The sequence below is a fragment of the Pongo pygmaeus genome, chromosome 2, assembly GCF_028885625.2.
Source record: "Pongo pygmaeus isolate AG05252 chromosome 2, NHGRI_mPonPyg2-v2.0_pri, whole genome shotgun sequence".
NCBI classification, from domain to species: Eukaryota; Metazoa; Chordata; class Mammalia; order Primates; family Hominidae; genus Pongo; species Pongo pygmaeus.
Window position 1 is genome coordinate 188,999,024 of NC_085930.1, and position 12,619 is coordinate 189,011,642.

At 39.3% G+C, this 12,619-nt stretch overlaps 1 protein-coding gene across 12 annotated transcripts in view; it reads right to left on the minus strand.

The window, feature by feature from the left end:
* PEX5L (peroxisomal biogenesis factor 5 like) overlaps nt 1-12,619 on the minus strand; it is a 243,910-nt gene that overhangs the window by 19,931 nt on the left and 211,360 nt on the right. For all 12 annotated transcript variants that reach the window (XM_054479447.2, XM_054479453.2, XM_054479450.2 and 9 more), the window contains 2 exons: nt 5,019-5,135; nt 1,040-1,183 (listed from right to left, as the gene is read on the minus strand). In XM_054479447.2, the coding sequence (XP_054335422.1) occupies nt 1,040-1,183; nt 5,019-5,135 (261 nt within the window). The remainder of the gene's footprint in view (nt 1-1,039; nt 1,184-5,018; nt 5,136-12,619) is intronic.

Here is a 12,619-nt window from a genome sequence, read left to right on the forward strand (position 1 = left end):
CCTAGTGGTTTCCCATGGCTTTCAGATGAATTTCAAATTCTTGCCTATCTCTTCTTGCCTTCCCTCTACCATTCTCTCCTCCCCTCTTCCACTTAACAGGATGCTTCATGCCCCTCTGCCTACCCACATAGTGCTCCCTTGTAACAAAAACTTGACTCCCCTATTGCCTTTAATTCCTGCCCCAACCCTGGCTGCACTTGTGCAGAAAGGCTGGATGCTTTCTAGTCTCCCAGCATCCCGTGCGCACTCTGACATTGCATTTATTACACTACACTGATTTTTTATTTGTTTTCCCAGATAGACCATAAACATGTTTTCCACCTGATATGTTTTCCCAGCTTTTCAATATTTTAAGCCAGGACCTGGTATAATTTTTGGGACATAGTATGTGTTCAATAAATGTGGCATGAGTAAACCAAGGGTGATGTACAGTGTGACACAAGAGCCGGACATCACTATATACTGTCCCTTGAAAACTACCGCTGGGCACGGTGGCTCATGCCTGTAATCCCAGCACTTTGGGATGCCAAGGCCGGAGGATCACCTGAGGTCAGGAGTTTGAGACCAGCCTGACCAACATGGTGAAACTCTGTCTCTACTAGAAATACAAAAATTAGCTGGGCGTGGTGACAGGCACCTGTAATCTCAGCTACTCAGGATGGTGAGGCAGAGGAATCGCTTGAACCTGGGAGGCGGAGGTTGCAGTGAGCTGAGATTGCGCCATTTCACTCCAGCCTGGTTGACAGAGCAAGACTCTGTCTCAAAAAAAGAAAACTACTAATAAGCCTCCAGGTTGGTAATTTTGATTTTTCTTTTCCTGCCCCCAATCTTTATTTATAAGCACTGTAAACACTGCCAATTAGAAATTTTGTTAGAAAACGGGTACCTATTTGTAACCTTTAAACCAGTAGACTAAGCTAGGTTAACTCCTCTGGGAGCCTTTACTTGATGAAAAGGTGACCCAGCAGAGTTCTGTGTTATCTGTCCCTCGTTAGCAAGTGCCCTTTCTGAGTCTGGCAGAATGAAGGGAGAATGACACCTCTGCATCTCCAGGGTCCTGAAGAATTGCTGCTTCCATGAACAGGATGGTGACTGGCAGGTCCCCTTCCTTCAGCCTTTTTAAGCCTTCTTCAAATGCTCCAGGCCAGTCCTTGAACGGGTTTTCAGTGTGAAAGTAATACCCCTGCAACAAAGAAAAAGGCCAGTGCATGAGACATTGATCTCTTTTCTCATTCTTACATTCAATAAGTTTTCATTAAAAAGTCAGGAAACAACAGATGCTGGAGAGGATGTGGAGAAACAGGAACGCTTTTACACTGTTGGTGGGAGTGTAAATTAGTTCAACCATTGTGGAAGACAGTGTGGTGATTCTTCAAGGATCTAGAACCAGAAATATCATTTGACCCAGCAATCCCATTACTGAGTATATACCCAAAGGATTATAAATCATTCTACTATAAAAACACATGCACACGTATGTTTATTGCAGTACTATTCACAATAGCAAAGACTTGGAACCAAACCAAATGACCATCAATGATAGACTGGATAAAGAAAATGTGGCACATATACACCATGGAATACTATGCAGCCATAAAAAAGGATGAGTTCATGTCCTTTGCAGGGACGTGGATGAAGCTGGAAACCATTATTCTCAGCAAACTAACACGGGAACAGAAAACCAAACACTGCATGTCCTCACTCATAAGTGGGAGTTGAACAGTGAGAACACATGGACACAGGGAGGGGAACATCACACATTGGGGCCTGTTGGAGGGTGGGGAACTAGGGGAGGGATACCATTAGGAGAAATACTTAATGTAGATGATGGGTTGATGGGTGCAGCAAACCACCATGGCACGTGTATACCTATGCAACAAACTTGCACGTTCTGCACATGTATCCCAGAACTTAAAGCATAATAAACAATTTTAAATTAAATTTATTTTGATTATTTAACTTTTTATTTTAAATTTAAATTTCTGCTTTTCCTTATTATGAATATAGTACATTTTCATTGTATAAAGTTTAGATGATACTAAACAATATAAAAAGATACAAAAAGTTACCTATAATGCCACAACCTAGATATGACCCCTGTTAATATTTTTGTGTTTGCTTTCTTCTCATATTTTTTGTTCTTTTTGTTTTAACAATTTCCCCTGATGATTTTAAAAATACTGACTCATTAGACATGTTTTTGCTAAGTGCTACCACCCATCCCCCGAAATATGAATCCCACATACTGTATATCTGTTTACCTACTACGGCCCTTTGGAGAACTACAAACCATTGTCATAGCTAAGAATTTTTTTTGCCCTCACCCTGAACCAGTTTTTGCCTATTGGGGGCTATATTGCCCCTGTTGGGCATGCATGTTTTAAAGTTAAAGATTTTTTTTAATTGTAAAAATTTAAAGAATACAGGATGTATAAATAACTGGTATTTTCTATGAGTATATAAATTAAACAAATAGGCACATATTACATACGCAGTCTTGTAGATTAGGCCTCGCTTAGTTTTATATTGTGATTTCTCTATGTTATTAAAATTATTCCTATGGATATGCTATATTTATTTACTCAATCCCTTATTGATGAACATTCAGGTTATTTTAAAGTTTTTGTTATCATAAATAAAACTACGGTGAAAGCCTCGTGCACAAATCTTTGCTGCATGTACTTATTACCTTAGGATAGACTCCCAGAGGGATTTATTAAGTTAAAGGTTATGAGCTATTTTTAAGCCCTTGAAATGTGTAGTTAAATTGTTTTTGAAAAAATTTGTCCAACTTAAACTCTCATCTGAAGTATCTGAGAGATGTTATTTGTTGCAATTTTACTTGCATAGATGATCATAAAATCCTTTAAATTTGATAGATAAAAATAAGCTAGTGTGTTGATGACGTTACTAAGGTTTAAGAGTAGATCAAGTGGAGGCCTTGAGTCTCCATAGGTGCTTAGGAAGACAAAATCCCCCATCAAAAGCCACAGGGTGTGACTGGCTTATGTGGGGTTAGTGTGGGTATGGGGTTCTGGGAGTAAGGGGCTATGGAGCTCAGGCAGACCTTGGGGGCACGAGTTACAGCCCAGAGTCTGATGATCTCAATCAATGTCCTGTGTTCTCACTTAGCTATGATTTCCTTGTGGAAAAGACAGTTACTTTTAGTGAGATGGCTGTTCTAATTTTATGAGATTGCCTGGCCTATTGAGGGACAGAGTATTTGGAGGAGACAGACATTTTAATGACTATGTAGATTGCAGATCTACTAAAATCGGAGCCTATTCGTCATCACATCCCCAGTACTTAGTGTAAGAGTAGATGCTCAATAAATATTTGTTGCATTAGCAAAATATCATGAATGCTATCCAGAACTGAATATTACTGAGACTTCCTCCACTACAAAATAGTAATATATACTTATCTATATATAGTTTTTCTTTTATTCTTTTAATTAATTAATTAATTTTTACTTTTTGTGGGTACCTAGTAGGTATATGTATTTATGGGGTACATGAGATATTGTGATACAGTCATACAGGCATACACATATGTGATCTGTGTAACAGTCACATCAGGGTAAATGGGATATCATCACCTCAAGCATGTATCATTTTTTGTGCTATAAAGAATCCAATTATACTCTTTTAGTTATTTTAAAAGGTACAATAAATTATTGTTGAGTGTAGTCACCCATTATGCTATAAAATACTAGATTTTGTTCATTCTATATATTTTTGTACCCATTAACCATCTCCAGTTCCCTACCCTCCTCTCCTGCCCATTACCCTTCCCGGCCTCTGGTAACCATCATTTTACTCTCCATCCACATGAGTTCATTTGTTTTAAATTTAGCTCCCACAAACAAGTGAGAACATGTGAAGTCTGTCTTTCTGTGCCTGGCTTATTTTACTTAACATAATGACCTCCAATTCCATTCATGTTGTTATAAATGACAGGATGCCATTCTTTTTTATGGCTGAATGGTACTCCATTGTATATATGTACTTTTTTTTTTTTTTTTTTTTTTTTAGTCAGGGTCTTATTCTGTTGTCCAGGCTGTGTAGTGACACCATCACAGCTCACTGCAGCCTTGACCTCCTGGGGTTGAAGTGATCCTCCCACCTCAGCCTCCTGAGTAGCTGGGGACTACAGGTGTGTGCCTCTATGCCCAGCTGTTTTTTTTTCTTTTTCCATTCTTTTTTTTGGTAGAGACAGGGTCTCACTCTGTTGTTCAGGCTCACATTGTTTTTTATCCATTTGTCTGTTGATGGACACTTAGGTTGCTTCTATATCTTGGCTATTGTGATATATACATTTATAGGTAAGAAAGTTCCACATTTTTCTTTCAAGTAATTTATACTTATTCCTCAGTGTTTCCCCCCAACCCCACCAAGTGTTTTTTAAATGCATAAATCCTAGAGCAACTGGGACTTCATGAGTGATTTGGCTGGTTGTTCGCTGTACTAGTGCATTTGCTGGGGCTCGTATCAGGGGAGTACCTCTAAGGAATCCTCTTGGGACTTGACCTGGTTGTGTGAGAGCATCTTTTCCACAGTTTCTTTGCTAGCTATATAATGACCACCTGTGAAATATAGCCCCAAGTCTCCACTTCACTCCCATGCCACTGGTATCACTTCTGTTGTTGGTAAATCGACAGCACTCACATGACTGGCTGACAGAGTATTGTGACATTAGACCAATTCTTGTTCCAACCCACCCTCAATGTCAGCTAGTTCAGTAACTGGCTAGCAGTCAGGATCCAAGCTCTGGTTGGCTGCCAAACTGTCTGTCTGAACACCGATAAAAATAAGAGCATTTCATTCCAACTTGGCTGCCTTCACACGTTGGATAATTATATTGTCTCATTCTATCAGAATTTCTTCTAGGTCAGATTGACATTAAATTGTCTTTTTAATTACTGTGTTTTTGACAGAATAGCTATTGACTAATCTATAAAATATGATCCAAAAAGGTTGAGAAAAGTAGTCAGCATGTATAGGAACAGAATTGGTTACCTTCTCACTAGCCGAGATGGTTACTTGGTTCTGGGCTTCTTGGTTCTCAGATATCCAGTTCCTCCGAGCCATTTCTTCCCATTCTGCTTGCATCTTATCCCAAAACTCTGTATCTGACTGGGAGACAGGAAAAATGAATGGAGATGGATTTAAGAACATGCCATGTCATCTGTGTGGTTTTTTTTTTTTTTTCCCTAATAGATAAAAGAGGCTTCTGAGGAGGAATAAAATGGCTGACGACATCCAATTGATAGGCGTGGCTGAAGAGCTTCTGGAGGGTACTTACTGGTCAGAGTGTTGAAGTGGATTAGCTGTGGTTTTCTCCAGCAGGAAAATAACTACCATCAGAAAGACCGGGATCACATATGCCAAATTCAGCTACAAACCCACTACTTATATACAGTTCCATGCGTGGGCACTAGGCTACATTTTAGGAAGGGCAGTCTCTCCCAGAATTGCTCCTAGCATATAAAGAATTAGAGCAACTGCTTTGGGACTGGCTGAGCAGTGACTTGGGAGGACAGCCAGGTACGGACAAGAGAATGAAACATTAGTTGATCCTACTCTGTGTCAAGCACTGTGCCAGCAGAAAACTGAGCCTGGAGGGTTATGGTCCCAAAGCTAGGACTCACAGGATCCGAACCCCATCTGCCTTCCAAGCCCACACTTGTCAGCTTATGGCAAACTTGGTCTGCTGGTGCTAAAGAATGAGGGACCCTGGTGTGAATCTGACTGAATCCTCTTCAAGGACTTTTATGTGGCAGGATGATTTTTTGAAAAATGCTACTTTGTGTTTTTGTTTCCTTGTAGTTTCCCCACACATCTTCTGTAAGGGAAATCAGGCTGTTTGCTCTTCTTTACTTCAAGGGAGGTGTGTGTTCCTAGACTGAAGAAGCTTTTTGCTGCAAGAGCTGTCCTTGGTTGACTTCTATTTTATTAAGCCTGAAGAGAGTACTTTAGGTGGCCCAAGGGGCAGGAGGAAGGAGCAAGCATCTTAAAGAATTTAAGAGAGACGGAATTTTCCGGGGGTAGGAAAAGAGAGGGAGGGTGGCAGGTTCTGATTAGTGGGAGACTGGCGCTTGGTTTTTAGCTATTTCCCAGGCAAATGAGCTTGATATCAGAGATGATGACTGAGGATGTATAAAGGGGGCTCACTTGAACCCCAGTTCTCACATGGCCGGGAAATAGAAAGTGAATTTCAAGGAACCACTTTGGGCTTGGATGGCTGTTAGTGGTCACCATGACAGCCGGGAGCGGTGGGGGTGGGTGGGGGAGACTCTGTCCTTGTTTTCTGACACTACATAAGCCTTCCATATTTCATATTTCATGCCCTAGAGTAAGTTCCCTGCCAGCCTGGTAAGAGAGACACTTGGAAACCACTTTATTTTCTTTAAACAAACAAACGAACGAAACAGTGAGTATTCCTTGAACACCTGAATCTGGGACTGAAATTCATACTCTTTACAAATTGCAAATCTCAGTGTCTATGATTTGAAGTCCTGTGACTCACTGATACACCATCACACTGACTTGAGGTTAACCTTCACCTTTTAATCCTTCTGGTCTGCCTGGGCTGTGGCTGCCCTGAAGCAAGAACTCTTCTTCAGAGTTGCTTTGCGTGGTAATTATAATCTTATTTCTTTTAGATACAAATGTTCATGGAATAAGAACCAGCCCAATGTGATAATCCCAGGCTACTAAATAAATACTAGCTCTTGCTCCTGCTTTATTATGTCCAGAATTCTCATTCCTCTCACAGAAATGGGTTCCACCCCTTTGGCAAAGGCCTCCTCTCAACAAGGCAGCAGGCATCTTGACAATCTATGTCCATGATGCTGGAAGCACAGGGAATGGCTACTAGGAATCTAGGTTCAGCTCAGAAATAAAATTCAAAATTTATTTTTTAATGGCTTTTTCTAGTAGAATATCACATTGTGCCAACAGAATGATCTCAAATATACAATAGCAATGGCTAGATAAAAGACTAGGAAGAAATATGCCACCACATTCATAGAAATGTGTCTTTGAATGAAGAAATAATGAGGGATGTTTTTCCTGCCTCTTCATACTTTTCCTACTTTCTGAATTTTCTATGATGAGCATGCTTTGCTTTTATAATTAAAAAATAAGGTTAAACAACAAAACAAAAAATATCTTTCTTTTTTTTAATACCACGAAACCTGAATTATTAGATAGTAAAAACTTTGGGAAAAATTTTGGGGGAATTCATTTTTTAAATAGCTTTTCAAAGATGCAGGTTTAACCTGTCTGCGGTAGAAGGAAAGACAAATCTATCAAGTGAATTTTATAACGTTTGCTGACTTTCCCAGACTCCCACTGGGTGACACGAGAGGCCAATGACTGCACATACTTTCCAAGGCAAATACATTCGTCTAGTGAGAGTCCTTGGAATTTAAAGCATATTACAAGTCTTCTGCATGAAAGAATGAGAAGGATTTGATAATGTGTACATCTGAGTTACCAAAGGATGCATTACCTTTCTTGCAGCTTGAAATTAGAGCAGTAGATACATAAATAAAGCTGCTTTGGAAAACCGAGAGAACCTCAGCTGAGGTAGAGCTGCTGGGCTCTCACTTAATGAGATACACCAGAACTCACTGTTACCACTTAAAATGAGTTACTGCTGACTAATTAAAGTGCAGAGCACAGTTTTCATTTAATTACAGAAGACTACTTTTAGTATCATCAATTTTCATCCAGTTGCGGAATCCAGACTTCATTCACGTAGCTACAATTAACGCTGCTTCCTCTCACTATTTTAAATGAATTTTAGAGAAACCTGAAACATATCTGAATTTTAAAGACCTTAGACACAACTGACGGGATTTTATTTATTGATGATTTTCTTAGCTCTTCTGGGATTTTGGTAGATTGTTGTTTATACTCTGTGTAACAAGCTATCTGCTTACATCAGAAATGAGCTATTATTTGCCATCCATATCCATGTCTAGGAATAGTTCTCTGATGATAAAATACAGTACATACTCATAAAAACATTGGGATATGCAGCATGGTGGTTAAGAATAGCAGCTTTCCCCTTGGATGGACCTGGTTCAAATTCTTGTTCCGTCATTGCCCTTTTATGAATCTCTTAATATTTCTAAGTCTCATTTTCCTTATATTTAAAATGAAGATATAATAGCAATTTTGGTTAGTTGTTATGACAACTAAATGAGAAAATGCATCTGTGGCATAAAGTACATGGTAGGTGCTCAAAAAAAGTAGGTGTTCTTGCTAGTGTTTTTGTAGTATTGAGAAAAATATAGAGAATAAAACAAAAATCACCCACAACCGCAAAGCTTAAATATAAAAGCTGTGAATAGTTTGGTGTTTCCATCTGCTGTAAAAACATATTCTTCTTCTAGACATCTTCCTTCTCTTCATTTAAATCTTTCCCTTCCATCTAATTTCTCAAAAATAAGATCAACATTAAGAAAATTATGGTAAAACCTCTATAATGGACTGTTATGCAGCAATTAAAATGACGTTTATGAATAGTTTATTACAATATTGAATAGTCCTTGAGTTATAATCTTTCTTGCTAAGTAGTATAATCACAATAACAGAAAAACAACCACAATAATGATTTGGGGGAGAAAAGACTGTAGAGAAAGGCGCTGTATAACTCTTTTATGGGATGAGGTTATTAGTAATTTATCCCATCAGTTTTTAATGTACTTTTTACCATTTTCCAAATTTTCTATTGCTAGCATAAGTTATTTTGGTGGAAAACTAAGATTTGGTTAAAAAAATGCTTACTTCTTTTCAATTTCAGTTCCTCCATGATGTTTTCTTCAACATTCCCACACTACAGCAATCTTTTGCCTCTGAATTCCTTCATCATTGATATTCTGTGTTAGTGGTTTGAAAGAAGAAAGATGTGTGCTAGAATTTGAGCAAGTCACTTTAACTCATCTGTAAGTTATTTTTCCTCATTTGTAAAGTGAGAAGATTGGGTTCGTTAGACAGCAGCTCAGGCTTCTTTGTCTACATGGATTGACTCAGATCAGAATAAGGCGGAAGGAAGATCTTAGCACAGAATCACATTTTTTTTTAAAAAGGGGCCTTCTAGTCCACTTACTAATCTCCAAAAATTATACTTTAAAATGTTTTCCCAAAAGTACATTGGATGTTATTTTCCTTCACTTTTTTGATTGTAAAACTGGAAAACAAAATTTTTTATAAGAACCAGGGCAATATTAATTAAATATTAATTATATTAAGATATGAAGAATAAGAAAAGAAACAATTTATTTTAGAACAGGAAAGTTTAAGGGATGGCAGCATATTATCAATTCCAATCACCAGTTTATTTTAGTCATCTAGTTAACATAGAGCTACTTTTGATTGTGTGGTCAAATGTAATTGTCAGTTACAAAGATCCTGGGATTGTGCTGTAAAGGAACTAATCAATGTGAGATTAAGTGCCAATTCTTCCTGGGAGGAGTCTGGATTTCTTTTTGCCTCTTTAGACTTCCATTGATTAACTGTCACTGGATCAAAACTTGAGAAAACCAAACCAAACCAAACCAACCCAACCAGCTCTGCCTATGCAGAAGAAAAGCAAGTAGGCCGGGTGCGGTGACTCATGCCTGTAATCCCAAGACTTTGGGAGACCGAGGCAGGCGGATCACCTGAGGTCGGGAGTTTGAGACCAGCCTGACCAACATGGAGAAACCCCGTCTGTACTAAAAAATACAGAATTAGCCAGGCGTGGTGGTGCATGCCTGTAATCCCAGCTACTCGGGAGGCTGAGGCAGGAGAATCACTTGAACCCGGCAGGCGGAGGTTGTGATGAGCTGAGATCATGCCATTGCACTCTAGCCTGGGCAATCAGAGTGAAATTCCATCTCAAAAAAAACCAAAAAAACAAAAAAAAGCAGTACTTCTTTTACATGACAAGGAATGAAAACCACTATGCAAGTCTGGATTAAAAATTTGCCCCAACAAACAATTTTGCTGAAGTGAAATTATGTGCACATCAGTGTGGGGCTTCACTGCCCTGGGGGTCCAGTAGTCCAGGCTGGCCAACGGTAACTGAGTGTTTCTACTCACCGTATTTCCTGTTGACTAAGAGCTCAATACTAGTTGAAGATTTTATGTGGCTGCCCAAAGAACATATTCAACCCGGAGCTACATCACAGATGTGCAGTGTTCTCATGGAGGATGGGATAGAATTTCAATTAGTCAGAATTAGTTTGAACTCTTAGTATGGTGCTGGGTGTCCCATGTAGTGGTCTCATTGACAAACTGGAATCTCTTCAGGCATGAGTGACCTTGGGCAGGAATAACCCTGCTGATGAAGAATGGGTAAAGGAGCAACTCACCTGCTAACACAATCATCAGGGGGATACTGAGAGCTGAGCAAACCAGCCCAGCTTTGTTTTGCAGACAGCAGAACTAGGATAAATGAAAGGCAATTCCGGGGGCACAAATTTTTATCAAATGCAATACAAAACTGCCTGAAGATGGAATGGGCTCCTCAACCTTAGAAGTCTTCAGGGATGGAATGGCCAATGTGAGGAGTGCTGTAAAGATGATTCACAAATCAGATGGAAGTTTGACCCAAAGAATTCTTTGGTCTCTAACAACTTTGAGTGTCTCTGGTTGCAATGTTATTAATGAATTGATTTACTGAGCCAAACAGGAAGGCGCAAAATTAATCAAATCTCTGTGAGATAAACATAGATCTGTCATGCATTCCTCTTTCTCAATCTAAACAGTATAGGTCTCAATATTGGTGGGGCTATGCTGAAAAAAAAAAAAAAAGGAGTTAAATTTTAAAAAGAAATAAACAGTGTAGGGAGGAAAACAGATGGGCTTTGGCCTCAGGTAGAACAGGCTGTAATTCTGGCTAGGCTGCTTGTCACATGACCTTATGCAACTTAGTTCACCTCTTTAACTCAGTTTCTTCATCTGTAAATTGTAAAAAGTCTCTTAAGAGTAAGGATTAAGTGAAACAATGTATGTGAAGTGCTTAGAACTTGTAACATCTAAGAGCTAAAGAATCAGCAGTTAATGCTATTTTATTGCTTGGAAATGAACAATAATATTTCCCAGGATACAGAGGAAATGCAATCTCATAAACTATGTGAATTGTGTGGTTCAGAAGTATTGCAATACAAAAATATTGGTACTAGCACTCAGATTTTTCTGGTTGCCTCTAGGATAGACATGCTTCTTCCTTGTTTCAATGGAGTCAGCCATCACTCCAGATGCTGGCAGGCACCCAGGCAAACAGCCCGAGGCTCTCACCAAGCAATGTGCCAGCAGGGTAGCTGCAGAAATGTGGGGAGGAAAGACTGGAAATGATGGGAAGGGGAAGAATGAGCACAGGAGGCTGGAAATAAATATAAGGTTCAAGAAGTTTGGTAGAAGGAAATCAAGAGCCATTTCTAACAGAGGAAATCTAAGATAGTTTTCTGTTATTTCCTTTCTCTTCCTCCTTACCCGGCAAGGGGGCAAACAGAAATGGAATATTAAAGAATAAAGAGCAAAGTATGTTGTCTAAATAGGAAGGGGTCACTTTTGAAAGACTTTTAGCATATTCATTAGCAAACGAATGTCTTTGTAGAACTGGAATTTCACATGATTATATCTGTGTTCTTGGCTCCTGTGGTATTTGCCTTCACAAAAAAAGAACTGCTGTTAATGTGCAATGGAATATGCTGAAGCTTCCTGTGCTTCAGGCATAAGGTTTTGTGGGTCCAGTTTCTCAGTGGCTGTTTTTTATTGCAGGCAAGTAGGGGCTGGTGACTAGGGCTCCTTTACCATGGGCATGAGGAGATGGGGACATGTAGAGGTGGGCAGAGGGTCTTGGGGTTTGAATCTTGTCTGTGTTCCATATGAAAACAGGTTATGTGATGAAAAAAGCCAGCAGTGAACTAGAGGAGTGGGAGTCAGTTCCTGAATGGGTTTCTTTTTCTTTAGACATGTTTACAAGCCATGAAAACTCACGAGGAAGCTCTCTACTTGTTTTTAAAAATAAAGTATTAGACATGTTTACTAAGCCCAAACTACATGTTTGTCACTGTGCATTGCATTATGAAAATATTTAGGAAATGAAACAAGCCAGAACAAAAATATGTAGATGTGGATGCTACCCTCAAGAAGCTCAGTGCCTAATGATAAAATAAAAATAGTGGTAACTGTAATTCAGGACAGGGTGAACAATAAAATGCAAAAAGAGATGAAGTTACTTGCTCAGTCTCACACTATCATTGGTAAATGACACAACCAGAAATCAAAATACTTCATTCTTTTCTTTGACAGTCGATTGCTTCTTCCCCAAATGGCTACAGCTGTTTTTCTGGCTCCCATCTCTTCAGAACCTTGTCTTACTTCATTAAGAGTTAGTCTATTGCCTTGTCTTTGAATGCCTGCCTTGACAAATAGAACACAATGGGAATACCCGGGCGTGACTTTTGAGGCTAGGCCCTAAAAGGTGATACAGTTTCTGCCTACCTCTTCCTGAGGACACTCACCCTTGGAATCTAGCTACCACTTTGCAAGGAAGCCCAAGCCTCAAAGAAAGGCCACATGGAGGTGTTCCAGCCATCAGTCTCAGGGATGTCTTGAGT